At 40.6% G+C, this 19,156-nt stretch overlaps 1 protein-coding gene across 2 annotated transcripts; it reads left to right on the top strand.

Annotated features, from left to right (window-relative positions):
• The first annotated feature begins 1,104 nt into the window (after positions 1 to 1,104).
• On the top strand, positions 1,105 to 13,054 carry coro1b (coronin, actin binding protein, 1B). Of its 2 annotated transcripts, none has more exons than XM_030075847.1 (11): positions 1,105 to 1,688; positions 2,637 to 2,848; positions 4,153 to 4,275; positions 4,626 to 4,755; positions 6,373 to 6,554; positions 7,955 to 8,074; positions 8,180 to 8,284; positions 8,422 to 8,567; positions 8,694 to 8,751; positions 9,174 to 9,503; positions 10,108 to 13,054. In XM_030075847.1, exons 2-11 carry the CDS (start codon positions 2,645 to 2,647, stop codon positions 10,228 to 10,230), a joined length of 1,521 nt encoding a protein of 506 aa, XP_029931707.1. In that variant the 5' UTR covers positions 1,105 to 1,688; positions 2,637 to 2,644; the 3' UTR covers positions 10,231 to 13,054. The 2 variants fall into 2 exon arrangements, with proteins under 2 accessions (XP_029931707.1, XP_029931706.1); XM_030075846.1 differs by having other exon boundaries at positions 1,106 to 1,688; positions 2,641 to 2,848.
• The last annotated feature ends 6,102 nt before the right edge of the window (positions 13,055 to 19,156 follow it).

Genomic DNA, 19,156 nt, shown 5'->3' with positions numbered 1-19,156 from the left:
AGCAGAAACAGAGTTTGGTACAAAGCATAAATGTGATAAAATACAGTCTTACATCTGTCATTATGGATGACAGTCAGCGAAAGTATGCTTTTTCATTTTTTAGGCTTATATTTAGCCAAAGCACTACACATGTAGACGAATATGTGAATTATTGAAAAAATATCTAAATCAGGCGCTTCTGCTTCGCGCTTGCGTGGTATGGTGTTGCCAGACGTCAGTAACACATTTTTTCCTTTATTTGATTATATTCAAGTCCATGAAGTATGCATGTTACATTCATTTTTTTCATTAGAAAAAATAAATCAATAAATTGTAATAATATTAAAAGCTGACCAGCCTAATCAGCATTGTTGTAAATTCCAGTTTTTGCTTGATTTCCGGTTGAGCGAACAATCTTTTTTTTTTTTTTTTTTTTGTTTTGTTTTGTTTTGTTTTGTTTTGTTTGTTTGTTTGTTTGTTTGTAAATCTTTATTTCGAGTCATGAACAAAGATGATAAAATTGCTTACAAACAGATGAAGCATTAAGACAAGAAAACATAAAATAGTACACAAGAGAGAAATACAGCAAAAAAAAAACCCACAAACCTACCATCAAGAAAAAAGATGAGAATAAAAAACACGAGTGTATGACAATAAACCCACTCTCTTAGAGACTTAGAAAATATTGCATACATTTATTGTTTTGACAGCTTCTTTTGTTTTGATTTGTGAGGAAGAAACATGACATGCATTGTTTTTTAATTTGTGTTTGTGAATATGGACTTTGGCAAGAAGTTAAACTGAATCAATAAGAAAAAATGCATTTACCTTTATTACTATTGGCACAGCAATGAGAAAACGTTAACTATGAAATTATTAACATCTTTACAGAGTCTGTATGTAAATTTACAGGAGCGGAGATGATGTGGGAACAGGTTTTGATGAAGCAAATTCACAGAGAGGGCAATTCACATCTCTGTCACAGTTTAACTTTTATAAGAAAAAAACATTTAGGTGGATAGAGTGTATGGATCACATATTATGGTCGAGCTCTCATCAGTAGCCTAAACTGTAGTAAATCCCGGGTGTTGCAGGCAGGTGGTTTCCGGTTGGGCGGCCGAGGCCGAGCAACTCGATGCGGCCGCTGGGCGCTGGGTGCTGCCTACCTCTCTCACACATCCTGCCAGGGGCGGAAGTGTCTGGGATTCCAGTGTGTCCATCGAAAACATCCCATCTGCAGCCAGGCGCGGAGGGAGCGGCACCGTCAGCACCTCTTCCCACCGCGCACCCATCGGTCGAGCTGCGTTCACGCTCCCCGCCGCGCCCCCGGTACATTTAGCGTCTCGCCGCCGGGACATGCGCCTCCGTGTCGGGCTTTTCCACCGCGGACACGCATCCCAGCTCCTGACAGCCCCGCGGGGCAGAAACTGAATTGTAGCACCTCGGATGAATATATATCTCATTTCCTCATTTTTTTATTTATATCTCGCAGCTCGGTGTACCGATCCAACGCGTGCGACAGTTTAGTATTATCTGGTTATTATTTATTTTCCTCCATTCATCGTGTTAGGTGGACTGTAGCCGCTTCCCTGGACACAGGAAAGGATTAAGTTACTGCTGGTAGCGGCGGATTATTGTATTGGCCTCCTGTCACGCCCGAGTCCTTGGCGTTTGTTCTCCAATTAGGAGGGAGGTTGCTCACAACTCAGGTATTGCATTTGGAAATTAATGTTTGTGTTAAATCCATTGCTTTTTTTTTTTTTTTTTTTTTTTTTTTTTTTTTTAAATAGTATTATCAAAACGCCCCATTGTGGTATTAGGTAGATGCACTTAAACCTCTTCCCCATTCTCTGTAGTAGGCCGCTGTGTTGCTGGTGATGCCTCGTTGAAAACAGTGTAAACTAGACACAGGATTTTCATAATAAGATGTTGGTGTTATAATATACATGTGGAAATTTCATTGTGATGCACTTCCCTGATAGGGGTGTTCTGGTGTTTTTGTAATTAGGGCTATTCCAGCTGTAATTCACCAAAGCAGGTAGATTCGGATGTGATATGAGGTTTCACTCTCACACCGTGGTAAAAGGTAGACTCTGCTGTGTACCTGCTCCGATGTAATTTGCTTTGACAACTGTAAAGCATTAGGAGGCAACCCGGTGGATAGAATTACACTCCCTCCCTTGCCTGAGTGGTCAACTCTGCGTGCCCAACCCCCTTCCCGTCCATGTTTTGGTTTCAGGCGGATCATGCCCTTTTGTCCACTGAGGCCTGACTGTACTTCAGAGCAGCCTCCCACTATGGGGGAATTTGCCTGTCGTTTTGAATAAGAATTTGTTAGTCATTAACATTTGCAAAATGCCGGGTTGATGCACAGAGCAAAGTCTGTGTGTGTAGTCATGTTAATCGTGGATGCACACATGCAGTCAACTACCTGATGAGAAACAGCAAGATTTAACTTGTTATATTGGTGGATTCATACTCAAGTATTGCCTGAAAACACTCATATTATAGCCATTAGTGATTGAATGAGCCACCTCTGTAACTTGGCCCACACAGTTAAATAGCTCATTCAAAAGCTGTTTCTTATGAAAACTGCCCTAGATGTTTTCTTGCTTGCGTTTGTTATGGAATTCAGATGTCCTGTTTTTCTTGCCCATGCAGAAAAATGTCATTCCGAAGAGGAGTGGTCCGACAGAGCAAGTTCCGCCACGTGTTTGCCCAGGCCTGGAAGGCGGAGCACTGCATCGACGATGTCAGAGTGTCCAGAGTCACATGGGACAGTTCCCTCTGTGCTGTGAATCCCAAATTCATCGCTGTTATTGTTGAAGCAGGTGGAGGAGGGGCGTTCCTGGTGGTGCCGATCAGCAAGGTTTGACATAGCTGCACATCGCTCCCCATCACACACAGCACAGAACAGCAGTGGATCAATATCGTAATGCCTCTATCTCCCAGAGTTTTAATGATCTTGTGAGGCTTAATGGAGTCAGCAACAGAGTGCAGCAGCCCACTCACTATAGGGAATTTATATTCAACCATTACATATTAACCGTGTATGGGTAACTTGCCATTATCCCATAGAATGATGGTTTGTTTTTCTGCAAACAACGCAAGTCCGAGTGATTAAGAAAAATGTCTTATTCCTTAGTTCCTGTTTAAGTACTACACTAGCTATAATCCAAAAAAGTGAATTTGTAATTTCTAGTCAGAGAGTCGCTGTTACTATGGAGATGTTTACCATTCCCAAGTTGCATGCTAGACTGGCAACTTGCAGTTTCTAGCAAGCACATTAATATGGTCAAACATTAAGAAAATGTAAAACTGTCACACTGTAACAATATAATGTCATGTTTGGATCCATCTAGTAGCTGGTTGGATCAGTCCAAGCCCTCAAACTCCATATTCTGTTGACTGTGAATTCTTATGAGAGAAATTTCTGTGGCGATGTGCTTCCTAAACTGGGTGGGGTTTGCTGTACCATGTGACTATTGTGCTCTGTTACACGGCTGTCCCAAGTACCATTTTTTGGTCTGCGGTGCTTCGGTGATAATCATAAGCAAATATTCGAAGCTTCAGCCGGGGTCAGGGGAGGGCTGTCTGCAGCTAATCTCAGAAAGCACTGGCCCCATGATGCATAAATTTTTGCACACAATTATGGCTGTGTGATGAACAACTTATCATGGTTGTGGTGATTCAAAACTTTTGCAGAATGTTTCTTTTGCATATTTCCGCCCTTTGTCCATTCAGCTGCAACTTACTGAGGCTTCGCTCAACCACACAGCTCTCGTCCTCCCTCTGTCTTGTGTCTTGTACACTGGCTCACTACGTCTCTGTCTTAGCACGCTCATTTTTGTATCCTACTGTGGCCATGTTCTCTCTGAGCACGGGTGGAAAAAATCTTGTCTTGTGTTGTACATTTTGAGTGAGCCTATAGATCTGACACTAAACAAACACAGCACTGACTTGAAACTTGAAAACTCCATACCTTCCTAATGAACAAATATCCAACTATTTGGGTCCAGCCCTAATAATTTGGCTTACTTCATGCCTAATGCACATGCAGCAGTTTTCACAGTCCATGACAAGAATCACATAGAAGGCAAACTGAGTTTATAACAAAAAAACTCATCTGAGCAAATGTCACAGCGTTACAGCTTGTACTTTTGTCTCCCACAGAGCGGCAGAATCGATCAGTCCTCTCCCACGGTGTGCGGCCATGCAGCTCCAGTGCTGGACATCCAGTGGTGTCCCCATGATGACAACATTATTGCAAGTGCCTCAGAGGACTGTACAGTAAAGGTAGGTAACTGTTAGAAGGCCTTTTACTACGCTGGGCTGATGCTGGCCTTTTAATTTGCATCGAATATCAAATATCTGCAAAGTATTGCTTGCTGCTGCTGGCTAACAAATGCATGCAGCTCTTACTGAGTGCTCGGCAGGAAAAATCAATATTGGACTTAAAAAAGCTATAGTGCCCACAAAACCTGTTATATTTCCATGCAAAAACATCTTAATCAATAGTGTTTAAGAAGTTAAAGTGGCACTCAAATAGTCTTTAATAAGTATTCAGCTGGGTTTGTGATGTCGATCAGCCTGCTGCACTTACAGCGCTTGTCGGCTCACTGTTTCTGGTGTCGTGTTGTTTTTAGGTGTGGCAGATCCCGGACGGAGGCCTGACCAGTCCCATGACCGAGGCTGTACTGACCCTTGAAGGCCACAGTAAAAGAGTGGGGATCCTGGCCTGGCACCCAACAGCTCTCAACATCATCCTAACTGCAGGTAACCTCATCTGTAATCACCTGCTGTCAGTCCGCTGAGGAGTTTAAGAGCTGAATTCCTTTAGCAGAAAACACCTAAAAGTGTTTACAGTTGTCTCACTAATTTGTTTTGAGAATAATTCAGTTTCATGATTTGACTGGTTTTACTCTTAAAGGAAAATAGTGGTAAAAATAACTGTTCAACAATTACTACTCAAAGGTACTGCTTATTTTGGTGTTTCAGTTTCCACTTCAGATGTCACCTGCTAAGATATTGCATTTTTTTAAAAATGCTTTGCAGTGTCTTGCGACTGAAGCATTATGGCCTTTTCTGCTTGGCTAATGAATGAAATATCAAAATATTGCAAATTGGAGGGAGTGTACTGGTCTGAAACTGGTTTTATACTGCCTTGCAGTGTGGCACATTTTATAAAAAGGTTTCTGCTGACATCTATACAGGACATTGTAAGTCAGACAGGCACTAAAATACTATTTATGATGTACATTGACATTTCATAAGTTACTAATGAAGTCCATTGTACATAAAAAAGATCATATTGATTGAAACACAAGACGCTGAGATCCATTTAAACTGAGGAGGTCATACTAAGGACCTGCCAGAGCATATCAATATACCCTAAAAGTTGATCTGCACGTTTCATTTTATCAATTAAAGTGAAATGTGCCATGCAACAGATTAACAACTTCCTTTTAGCTTTGCAACAGAATGGCAAAATAAACTACTCAAACAATAGCTTTTCAAAAATTTGTAAGAGTAATATTTAGTTCTTCCTCTTAACTACTTTTTTTTTTTTTTTTTTTACTGTTTTTGTCAAATGTATTATTTGACATTAGCCATCCAGACAGCCATTAGGCAGCCACAGCAAAGTGTTGCATACTCGCCCATTTGTTAATAGTGAGAGTTGAAGAACGGCTCTTAGCTTACTCAGCTGGTGTTCTGTGACAGCCAGTTCGATTCCTCCTGCATTATACAAGTAAGGAATTGGATTTCCCTCCTCAGCAATTCAGAGTATGCAATGCAAGTTTAAAAGAGAATGTAGTTAACCTGAGAAATAATTACACTTCGCTGTATTTAAAAATATCCCACACAAGCCTACTGTATAAAATAAGCACACAAAGGTAAAGTAACAAGCACACAGTCTAACTTCTTCATTTTTCAGTTCGAGGTCTCTGTATAATATTTTGACATTGCATGGTTTTGGGCACCGTGATCATCTAATACGACTGTTTTGTCACAAAGTTTACTTTTATGATGCCTATAATACTCAGGTTTTCTTTTTGTCACAGTAATAGAGGTGTACATTCAGTTCTATGTTTGGCATTGAGCTCATAGTTAGTGCTGCTGTTACTGGACCTCATTTTATTTAGAGCTGTTTCTACTATTTTGTCCCCCTAATTGTATATACATAGGGAGGACAAAAAATTAGAAACACCTCAATATAATGTAGAAAATGTAGAACAAGAGCTCTGCAAACTACAACTTCAATAATAAACATAGAATTTAATTCACACATTCTCCACAATGTCAATTGAATTTTTTGTGTTTCATGCTGAATTTGTTAGATTTGTTTACATCTGTGAGTTCTGAATCTTGTGTTCCTCTCTGTCTCCCTTCCAGGCTGTGATAATGTGTTGTGTGTGTGGGACATTGGCACGGGGGAGCTTGTGTACCAGCTAAACGAAGCTCACCCAGATCTGATCTATAGCGTCAGCTGGAACAAGGACGGCAGTGCCATCTGTACCGTCTGCAAGGACAAGGCCCTGCGCATCATTGACCCACGAAGGGGCACCGTCCTCAAGGTGAGACCATGTTTGCCAGCTGAATATTAATTAATAAAAAACTAAGCCTCCCACTTCACTGTTGTTATTTTGCCTGTAGTGTACCATCTAGACATGATAAAGTTCTTACTGGTATATGTGCCACAAAGGCCTGCTCACACATGTACTGATATCTGTGGCACTGCAGGGTTTTCACAGGTGCTTGGTGACCTCTACCTATTTACGTGTCTGTCACGTGCAGTGGCTGCCCTTTAGGGAAAAAAGGTTTTAAGCAGTGACATGTGCACCACATATAACGCATGTGCTATAGTTACATATACAGTGTGCAAATAGATAATAAAAACATGGACATATAATGAAATGTATAGCCAGTAAAACTACTCCCACCCCTTTTCTGAGATGTGGCGTTGGAGAGCTTTAAGTGAAGGGATACAAATCCTTACTCATTCTAGCATCCCTTAAGTCTACTTACTTATAAGGGTATGGCCAATGTACCCTCAATATCATGGTCAGTTATTCTTCCTAATAGTGACATCACATCACAAGCACTGTCAGTCAGTGAGGCCCTTTTTGTTTTTTTATCCAAAGTTAAACATGTTTAAGTACCATAACACCATATCACCATATCACAGGCTGGAGTTAACAAAATATATCTTTTTTTCTTCCATCAAAACATCAGACTAATTAAACAAATAAATGCTGGCATTTCATCAAATTCAACAAAATATGGCATGTGGAATGTTATTTGTTCACCGGAATGATGAATTGTGCTTAATGGACTACCAGCTCAGCGAAATAGTCAGTGCGTTGAATAAATAACTTGGACAAAATGTCCAAGTTATTTACAAGTCCCAATTATACATCACAGCTTTATTATTACAGTCTTACCAATAAAAAAGACATGGAAATATTTAGAAAATAGCACATCATTCTAATAAAATAGTTTATTTACAATGAAAAGTGATCCACACAGCTACTTAAGCATACTTAATTATCATGCGTCCACACATTACACCAATTTTCAGCAATCATTAGATCATTAAATGTCATTACCCAACCCATCCACGCCCAGCCTTTCATTGCTGGCACTCAGTTGCCTTGTAATGATGTTATTCATTTTAAACAACTGACTCATAATAACGACTTTCAAACCCTTTGCTGTCTAAATAAATAGTGCTGCTAAAAGCTTGGGGCTGTTTTCTCTATCTGTGACTGTCATTGGAAAACTGAAACTTGTTGCATTATTAGTGAAGATGCTCAAAGTTGGCAAGCCTCTACTAACACTAAGCTGGTTTTCACTTTTGATAATGACACCACACAGGAAAAGGAGAGAAATAATATTGCTAAATGCACAATTCAGGCTTTTGTTATTGCCACATTTGCACACTATATTTGTCTCTTATTGCTGACATGACTCCTAGGTGAGAGAGAAAGTCCATGATGGCAGCAGGCCAATGAGAGCCGTGTTCCTCGCTGATGGGAAGATCCTCACCACAGGCTTCAGCCGCATGAGTGAGAGACAGCTGGCCTTGTGGGATACGGTAAGTCTTACCTGATCTCCCAAGCAATGTCATGCAACTACACAAGGGAGAGGCCATCACCTTGAGGTTGTCAAGTCAATGGTTGTGCCTTTTTTTGCCTTACAGAAAGATCTCTCTGAGCCAATGGCAGTGCAAGAGATGGATACGAGCAACGGCGTTCTGCTGCCTTTCTATGACCCGGACACAAACATGGTCTACCTCTGTGGAAAGGTATTGCCCAAGGATTCAGAGGATTCAGAACACTGATTCACGTAGCCTTAAAAAACTGAAGAAATGCAATCCATTTACTTTAGTTAATACATCTCCAAGTTTGGTGAAGTCCACTAATCTTTTGTGTTGTCTTCCAGGGGGACTGCACCATCCGCTATTTTGAAGTGACAGATGAATCGCCGTATGTTCACTTCCTCAGCTTGTACAGCAGCAAGGAACCACAGAGAGGTGCAGGCTTTCTTAGTAAAAGAGGTGTTGACGTCAACAAGTGTGAAATTGCCAGGTAAACCGGTTCAGTCATGAGGTTTATTTCCTTGGTCTTTTGTTCTTTTTTTGTACTCACTTCTATTCTCTCACACCCTTGCATATTTATGCCACATCAGATGGTTTATCTCTTGCTGTTTTGCAGGTTCTACAAGCTGCATGAAAGGAAAATTGAACCCATCTCTATGACTGTACCACGAAAGGTAAGCCATGCACAGCCTTGAAAACTTGCTAATAAAGCCCCACTCAGACGTTGAACTCAAGATTGCCGTGTTAACTTTCCCAGCAGACTTAGTGGTTTCGCTTCTTCATACCTTAAGTCTACAGTGTGGTATCACACTATCACCTACCTGTTTTTGAAAATCCCCTTTCTGCCATCCAAATGGTTTGAACCCAACATTGCCCAGACTTGGTTTCACAAACTGAAAAACAGAAACAGAATCTGAGTGCAGCTGTAATAGGCTACTTGATGTTTGGGCGAGGCACCATGCATGAAAGGGGTTAATAACGTTTTTATCATGTCATATGGATTATGAAAATGCCAACTATGTGCACAGGATTTCTGTTAATAACACTATTGTAAAATCCCTTCTCTGTTTTCTCCATTTCCGTCTTACAATTTCAGTCAGACCTGTTCCAGGGAGACCTTTACCCCGACACAGCTGGCTTGGAGCCCTCTCTCCTGGCGGAGGATTGGATCGCTGGGCAAGACGCACCACCCCTGTTGGTCTCCCTGAGCGGTGGCTACACTGCTCCCCCGTCCAGGCAAAGAGATACCCTCCGGAGCAAGCCCAAGCTTGTCTCGCAAGACTCTGGTACAGGAGCTGCCCCACCCTCAGCAGGCACCACAGCCACTCCCACATCCACCTCAGCCACCAGGGAGACAGAAGATGTCGTGTCACAGCCAGGAGTGGCCAGAGAGATGGATGGAACATCGGAGAGGCCAAAGAGAGAGGTGAGCCAAAAGATGCATTGTTTCATCTTTTCCATGGTTTTATTTACCCATGACTCTCTGCTAAAAGCGCCTGACAGCGTTTAGATTAGCGGACGTCCCAGACAGCTTGTTTCACCCTCAGGTTAACTATTGTCACAATCTTACACCCCAAATGAAACACAGTGCTTGCTTCCATGGTCTGCCCCAGCGGTCTCTCATTATAATGACATCATGAACAAAGGTCAAAGTCCAATCCAAAACATGGTGATTTATTGGTTAATTACCATATTTCATAGGTTAAAACATCAAATTGTGTAAGTTAAGTGGATAGAAAAACGATGGAAAAACACAATTCGGCAGGGGAGAAAGGTGGAATGTAAACGTAATTTAACGGTTGAGTCATTTGGTTCTCATAGTCTCTGATAGCCAAGGTTATGTGCTTGTTACATGTTTTTGCCAGCTGTCTAAACAGTCCTAGATTTTGCAATTACAGTTAATATAGCTTCAAAGTTACACCAAGGTTAGGATTGCCTGCCTCAAATATAGGTGTATTATTGTTCTCAGTGATGTTTTTCATGGCCAAATTTATTTCCTTATCCCTCTTTTCTTTCCTCTCTTTTCTCAGGACGATGTGTTGAACGAGCTGCTGGCGGAAATGAAGGCCTTACGTGCAGTTGTACTTGCTCAGAGCCAGAGAATTGAGCTGCTGGAGAGGCAGCTGGCTCGCATCGAGGATGGAGACGTATGAGTAGGCGGCGGCAGCACTACACTCGAAGGGCATTCTTAGTTAAATACATAAACCATAGCCTTACTAGTATCAACAGTACCTTAAGCTGTGTGAGTGAGAGAATGTAGCTAAAAGTGTAGGGTAGCAACTAACTGTGATCACAGTTGCCCATAACCGGGTCAGCTGTAGTGAAGGAAAAGACACCACAATTTGTTTCCACAATTCAGCAGGTGAGAAATGTGTGTCATCTGCATAGAGTGAAATTTGGCAGTGACATGATGTTTTGTCTTATGAAGGAGGATTATATATTGTTTTGATGGTGCATATAGTGCAGCTTCAAGATCTGCAAAATCTGCCCACTTGGTTGGACATTGATTTAGTGGTATGAAATATGTCTTCATTTTCAAGGGCTTCGGTGAAGTTACATGTCTCAGTGGCACCACTGCCTTGTGGGAATGATTGTGCAAGGTTGTGATGAACAGTCATTATAGCAGGTGGAGGCTCCACCCTAAATTAGTGTGACATAGAAAAATGATGAATTACAATAGGGTTAGGGTTAATATTCCTTTTTTTTCCTCTGAAGCTCTCACAACATGTATCTTTTAGGGCTGTTTAATCAGGTAGTTAAAGCTGCTAATTTTTGATGTCATATCAAACCTGATATTGTTGACTTAATGCGTGGCTTGTGCTTTGTTGTACTTCTTTGTAATAGGAGTCTTTGTATAAGGGTAAAAGGCAGGAAAATCTGTCAGTCACAAATAATGATTTTGATAGTGTGAATGAGAGTTGATGCAAATGTAGTTGAGTATTTATGTGTGGTCTTTTACATAGACAGAAAAGGTAACACTTGTCATCTTGTACTTCATGTTGTCAAGAGAAAACACGCAGCAGATTTGTGATATCACAGGGGATGAGTTTTCTGTGATGTCACAAGGCCAAAACCAAGCTAATGTGTCCACTGGGAGCCTCTCTTTACAGCACTCGATCTGTTGTGTGCACTGAAATTCAACAGCACTGGCAGCTTGGCAGGGTTTTAGCACAAACGGAGCGCTGGAATTTAAAAATATTTCAGCTCATTCCAAAAGAGCATCAAACTTAACACTTTGAGCAGTTGATTGGCAGCAAAAAGAACCATGACCAGAGGGACATTCCAGAAAGTGGAATTAACCAACTCCAACCCTAACCCTGAACTCAGGGTTGGGCAAACCAGACGTGACTTACTCAGGGTTAGTGTTTCCAGAACAGCTGGTTACAGTGAGTTCAACCAGCTGTGATTTGGTTGAACCTACCTTAGGTACATTCACGGTGAACGTAAAAAAACATCATCTATGGAGCACAGATGAAAGGATTCACCATGGCAACCAACAAAAAGGAAACCAGAGTGTCATTGCATGCCTCTTGAATTGGAAATGTTGATGCAAACCTATACAGAACATGTGAAAAAACACAAAATGGCTGCAGCTGCAAAAAAAACAAAAAAACAAAAAAACAAAAAAAACATTAAATGGTGAAAAATGCATACATTTGAGCAATTTAACACATTTGATTAACCCACTGACATATTACACACTCTTCAGTTTAAAGCAGACTGGCAAAAACAAAAAAAAACTCGGCGGCAGTTCAAAATGTCAAAACACACTAAAGGGCTGGATAGATGTGTGAAAATCTGTCGGCTACTGTGGCAGAGGTGCAACGGATGGTGGGGGAGGGACCTTACTGCTAAACACAGTGTGGTGCAGAGGATTAACCCAACTTGTGCTGTTGACTCTCTGTGAATCAGAGGACTTTCTCACCTCTCCTTTTTCTCCATAAGCAGACACAGACAGGGAAATGTGAAGCATAAGAATAAAATGCAGACTATTTTAAGATGCAAGATGAAGGAACAACAGGCGATATCAATAAAATATTAGGTTATCTATTTTAACACTGACGCAAATCTAAAATCTAATTTTCTCTTGGAAACACCATTTAGAGAAGCCAGAGTTGTCACTTTATCGCCAAGCCAGAAAGCCAGACCAATTTCCAATGAAGAAACCGGTTACTGTGAATAATAATATGGACTTAAATGTGGATGGGATTGCCAAAAAACAGTGCATGCCGTGTCCTTGACAGCTGTTTCCCAAGTAAAAATGCTTCAGTCTGACAAGTTTTCTCTCAAGTTTTCCGAGCAGGTTAGTTTCAGAGGCCAGTTACCATGGTTAACTGGCCTAGAGTTAATCTAATCTTCCTCCTTGGGACCAAAAATACCAAGTTTCCCTTAACTCTGAGTTAACAAACTTGGTTTAGTCTCTAATCCCGCTTTCTGGAATTCCCCTCAGTGCTCAGTGCTGCCCCCAAGCATCTGTTTTAGAGCTGTGAGCGAAAAAGACAAGCCCAGGGGACACAGGGACTGAGGTGTGCTACATATGTAGAAATTAACACTTGTTGAAGTGAGTAGCACATGAAAAAAAAACAAACACTAACTGTTATTCAGAAGAAAACTACAAGTGTTTCCATAGCACTGAATACGAAAGTTACAATGAAGTCAAAACAGATTAGATTAGTAGAACTGTTGCAGTCTTAGGCGAATGTATAGTCAGTTTTGTATTAGTGTCTAAAGATGGGAAGCTATTAGAGAAAACCTTTTTATATGGTACTTTTTGCTTTTACGTTGCATCACCCTTTAATCAGCGATTGTGTAAGCTACAGTACATTCCACACTAAGCTCATCCCTTGGTTACTTAGGTAAGTTATATTCCTTTATGCACTGATTATCTGAAAACCTTTATCTGTGTGGCTGTAAACCAGTAGCAGATTAAATGAGACTACACTGTGCAAACCAATAAACATTCATTCCTCCTTTGTATTCATGGAATCGCTTCTTAATTGCATTCATGTCCAATTTAATTTTTTTCTCTTGCACACAGTCATGTAAAGATGCATCTGTCCCCCTTGCCCCCAGGATCAGTTGAACTGACTGGACAATATTAGAATGAAACAAATACATATTCAAATGATGATACTGCATATCTGGGGGGAAAAAAAACAACCATTAAGTGCAAGGAACCGCCTAAAGAATTCAGAGACAGAATATTTAGAAAGCATGGAAGGGCTACATTCATTAGGCAATGGGGAAAATATGGAACCACCCAGACTCCTTCTACATGGGTGTATTCGACAAAACTGGGTGACAGGACCCTTGGTCAGGAGGTCATGATCCAGACTGCCAGACCAGCAGAGTCGCTTGGCTGTGAGAGAAGATCTTGCTGAAGGGACAACAGTCAAGTCTGAGCAGGTGTGGCAGACTCACAAAAGAGTCTGAAGAAATGAAAATTAAACTCTTGTTTGGGAGCCACCTGCAAGTATCACCTTGGGGTTTTGCATGTTGTGAGATAAAAAATGAATATAGTCTAATGCAAGCAAATACTTAGCAAGAACTGGCCTGAGAGGGGCAAAAAACCTCTGATTGGGGTCTCAGTTTCTTTTCAGACAGGATAGTGATGCCAAACATGCACCAAAATCAACTCTGGAATGCCCTCAGAGCAAGAATGTCAATGTCCAGCTTGAGGAGTGGCTTGAAAATAGCTGCTCACCTTGATCCCATCCATCCAGCTTTACCCAGCTTGAGCAAATGATTCATGGGGAAAAATCCAGAAGTAGCAATACAGTTACAGCTGCACAGTGACACCACTGTATCCAACATGACTCTATTTTTATGGCAATTCTATGTTTTTATGTATTTACTCATTAGGTCCAGTGCTAAAAAAAGAGGTTCTTGGATTGCATTTCCAGTAAATCTGAAAAACAAAAATATATAGCTGCGGAATTATGACTTATTTTGTGTGGGTTGAAAAAAATCATCTTAACCCGTGTTGAATTTATGCTGCAAAATCACAACATGCAGAAAGAGAGTCAGAGGGGGTTGCATCATTTTGAGAGCACTGCGAGCCCTGTGTGGTTTTGATTTCAAAAGATGCACACTGTGTCAGTCGAATGTTTGATATGCGGCTTTGTGATTGGTAACATGTAAAGTTATGCCTCCACTTTGTATTGTTAGGGTTTACTGTAGAGCTGGCTGTGCTGGGTATGGTGGCTGTGGCAGGCCAGCAGCAAACAACAGGATGCGGTCAGCTTATTTCATGACAAAATGTCAGCAATGTGCACAGGGCTCTGAATGTGACCTTTCATTTTGAAAAGGGGAAGCCGTTTCCATACTACATAGGTAAAAAACAAACAAACAAACAAAAAAAAAAAAAGTTTTTTAAACGTAAACTCAACCTGGTTCATGATTGACTCGATTTCATCAAACACTGTTATTTTTGTATTCAGTGAGATCCAAAGTCTTAGGCCAATGCACAGCTTTGATACATGTTTAGAGTCACTGTCCTGCTGGGAAACAAATCCTCTTCTACACAACTTTAAGGTAGCATCCAATCAGAAATAGGTGAGACATCCCCGCGCCTGACTATTGAGCGAATGTATAGTGCTGTGAAAAAGTATTTGCCCCCTTCCTGATTTCTTATTTTTTTGCACATTTGTCACACTTAAATGTTTCCGATCATCAAACAAATTTTAACATTAGACAAAGATAACCAGAGTAAATACAAAATACAGTTTTTAAATGATGATTTCATTTATTAAGGGAAAAAAGGTATCCAAACCTACCTGGCCCTATGTGAAAAAGTAATTGCCCCCCTAACCCTAATAACTGGTTGTGCCAACCTTGGCAGCAACAACTGCAATCAAGCGTTTGTGATAACTGGCAATGAGTCTTTTACATCGCTGTGGAGGAATTTTGGCTCGCTCTTCTTTACAGAAATGTTTTAATTCAGCCAAATTGGAGGGTTTTCGAGCATGAAAGGCCTGTTTAAGGTCATGCCACAGTATCTCAATTGGATTTAAGTACGGACTTTGACTAGGCCACTCCAAAACCTTAATTTTTTTTTTTTTTTTTTTTTTAAGCCATTCAGAGGTGGACTTGCTGGTGTGTTTCCGATCATTGTCCTGCTGCATAACCCAAGTGCACTTGAGTTTGAGGTCATGAACTGATAGCCGGACATTGTCCTTCAGGATTTTCTGGTAGAGAGCAGAATTCATGGTTCCATCAACTATGGCACGTCGTCCAGGTCCTGAAGCAGCAAAGCAGCCCCAGACCATCACACTACCACCACCATGTTTGACTGTTGGTATGATGTTATTTTCATGAAATGCTGTGTTAGTTTTATGCCAGATGTAACGGGATGCACACCTTCCAAAAAGTTCAACCTTTGTCTCGTCAGTCCACAGAATATTTTCCCAAAAGTCTTGGGGATCATCAAGATGTTTTCTGGCAAATGTGAGACGAGCCTTTGTGTTCTTTTTGGTCAGCAGTGGTTTTTGCCTCGGAACTCTCCCATGGATGCCATGTTTGCCCAGTCTCGTTCTTTCGACCTTCACTGAGGCAAGTGAGGCCTGCAGTTCTTTAGATGTTGTTCTGGCTTCTTTTGTGACCTCTTGGATGAGTCGTCAATGCCTCTTGGAGTATTTTTGGTAGGCCAGCCACTCCTGGGAGGGTTCACCACTGTTCCAAGTTTTCTCCATTTGTGGATAATGGCTCTCACTGTGGTTCACTGGAGTTAAAAAGCCTTGGAAGTGGCTTTGTAACCCTTTCCAGACTGATAGATGTCAATTACTTTGTTTCTCATCTGTCCTTGAATTTCTTTAGATTGCAGCATGATGTGTTGCTTTTTGAGATCTTTTATCCTACTTCACTTTGTCAGACAGGTTCTATTTAAGTGATTTCTTGATTCAACAGATCTGGCAGTGATCAGGCCTCAGTGTGGCTTATGAAATTGAACTCAGCTTTCCAAAAAAATGTGGTCAATCACAGTTAAGTCATGATTTAAGTCAAAATTTGTTTGATGATCTGAAACGTTTAAGTGTGACAAATATGCAAAAAAGATAAGAAATCAGGAAGGGGGCAAATACTTTTTCACAGCACTGTATATGCACTGGTGCATGAACCTATGAACAACACTCTCTTCCCGTCTTCATCAGTGAAATTCTGGTATTGTTTCGGCCAATGCTAAAAGTTTAGACTTGTTTTGTTGTCGAAGAAGTGGTTTGGAAACGGCCACTGGATTGCATGCAGATGCTTTTGTGTCTTATGAAGATGTTGCCTTGATACAAAACATAGCTGCTGTTGAATCTTTCTCTCTTATAATATGTAATGTTTGAAAAAATTTGACAAGATTTTGTGTAACAATGATTGGTTCTTGGTTTGAGAACAGTTTTTTGGTTGTGGATTTTACACCCCAATGCCAGTCTGCGGAGGAAATTAAAACATCAGGTATATTTCCGTCAGGTGGATTTTGTGAATTGTAGAGTTGTGAACTGAGACACTTTCCAACACTGAAATCCTTATTAGAGGTTAACTTTTCAGGGTGTGGTTTCATTCTTTGTTTTAAGTCAGTTCTATTCACACCAACAATGTTATTTTGGGGAGGGGGGAACTTTCTTCCTCTTTTCATTTGTATTTATAGATGCATATTTTCATGTTAGTGCTTTCGTGTTTTCACCACCCCCCTCTCAATGTGTCACTTATATCTGAATCTGTGCCTTCACACGCCTCTGCCTCTCTCTCTCTTTCTCTTGCTCTCTCTCACTCTCTCTCTCTCACTCACTCACTCTCTCTCTCTCTCACACACACACACACACACTTCCACACCCTTATGAAGAAGCGGCACTGAAACGAGCCCTCCGAATCCTCTCTGCCTGCCAACAGATTAGGTATGTTTTTGCACATTCACTTCCTTTCTCATATATGTGCCTTATCAACAATTTCGTCACTTTTCTATAAACTTGTCAATATCTTTTGTTTTTTTGCTGCGCTCCATACAGAACATTTTCCTGTTTCTTAATGTAAATGCCCCGAACTTATGTTCTCTGCATGTTTCTCACACAGTTATAACTCACTACCCGCACTTGATCTTAATATGTCTCTCAGCTTAAACACTTGAATTGTTTATTTAAAATACTGTGCCTGTGAAATAGTCATTATGAGACAGTAATGCAGGCAAAACAGAAGTTATCACATACACTAAATGATAGTTAACCAGATCAATTACAGCGCATCTAAATTTCTGCTGGATTTTGATTGCACTTATTTCAGACAGCCCAAAATACCAAAAGTAACTAAAAAGTTTCTCATTGTGCTTTTGCATTGTGCTTGATGCTGCCTAATTATTATGTAGACAGGAAACCAGCAGCAGAGCAAGTGTCTGCTGGCTTCCTGTCACCCAGTCACACCATACCAAGTTTCTAGTTGTACAGAACCAAGACGGCAAAAGCACTTCCTGCCATAGATGCGTCGTTCATGACAGCCATACGCGTGTGGTTACAGCATGTCAAATAGCACAACATGGTGCCTTTCCTGTTGTAATGATGGTAGTGTCTCATGCTATACATGAAAACCAATGGAGTAAATTAACAAAGATTAGATTTCAATGCCAAACGACAGTCTGATACCCTCTGAATATGCTGCAGCTTCCATCCTGATCAAATATAGAGGTGTTTCAAATCATATCTGATATTTCTATATAAGCAGCTCAAGCCTGAGTGAGTGAAACACAAACCAATCGAGCGGTTTAATGCTATGGTAATAACAATATAAAGGCATGTTTTAACTGTCTAAAGTCAATATGGATGCTGTAACCAAATTACTTCCCCTTCAAGCTGTCGGCTGCAAGCATATGCGTTTTTTTCACTAATTTTTTTTTTACTACATGTAATTTCTTTTCAGATGCTCCAAATTCACCAATGGATCTCCGCCCGATGAAATCATCACAACTACTTTGAAAGAAACAGCACCTCTAATTTTTTACTGAAGACTCGAGCCCAAAGCGGGGGCAGGCCATTGTGAATTTTTCCACTTTGAAGGGAATTTCTTGAGAAGGTATTATGCATTTCTAAAGCGAATCTGCTTCGATCTACAGCTTGATACTATGATATGAATTTGTCATGTTCTGATAACCTCTGGTAGCCATTAACACTGTATACTAATACACCACAAAGAAATGTGTGCAAGTAAGATACAAAAATGTCCTTCCTGTTATCTTAACTTCCTTATAGATCAGAAACAGAATCAGAATCACAAATATGTTATTGATCCCTGAGGGGAAATTGGGTCAGTTGCATTTGCTCAATTTTCAAGAGAAGAATTAAATTATAAGAAATAGAAAGACATAAAAAATATCAAAATATGTGCCTTACAATTTTTAAAAAATGTATGTGTATTCTGTATGATGTTATTTAAAAAAATGTGCAGAATGTGCATTAAGTCAAATATGTGCAGACATCCTACAAAATATTACAACATTACAAACAGAAATAAGAAATTAAGCCTAAGTAAAAAAGTATACCTACATACACACATATACACATGGATACTGCACTGTTGAACTGTGGTCAAGTCCTACAGATACAAATTATTGCACAGTTAAAAGGTTAAGAAAACCTTTAATAGTGTTGGCCTACAGTTATGCAGTTAAGTCTAATAAATATGTATATTTTTATATATATCAAGATCTATTTCCAGTGGGCGATCTGGAATCAAATTGTTGACTTGAAAAGTGCTACAAAGCAGAAGGATTTGATGTGTGAATTTTCTTTGCTGTTTTGTAGAAATTACCTGATTCTGAGTTTTTTGGTGGCCATGCTGTCTCAGAAGTCACAGAGCAACCCATTTCTCCCTCCACTCTAGGCATGCCTTCAGACAGTGACGTCAAAGACTCCACCACGTCCGATAGGACTGTCGTGATCCTCCTGATCTGCCTCGGCCTCCTTGTTTTGTTGCTGCTCTTCTTGTACAAGAAGCTGAACAGGGACACCCATGGACAATACACTGTCCGCCGCATGGTGTATAAGGAGGGGGGGCTGAGGGACCGGGCCAGGGGGGCAGTCACGTTCCTGGAGACTCGCCTTGGGGTGC

Source organism: Myripristis murdjan, chromosome 18, assembly GCF_902150065.1.
Source record: "Myripristis murdjan chromosome 18, fMyrMur1.1, whole genome shotgun sequence".
Lineage (NCBI taxonomy): Eukaryota > Metazoa > Chordata > Actinopteri > Holocentriformes > Holocentridae > Myripristis > Myripristis murdjan.
The sequence above is the reverse complement of the archived record's forward strand: the minus strand, read 5'-3'. Positions and strand labels throughout refer to the sequence as shown.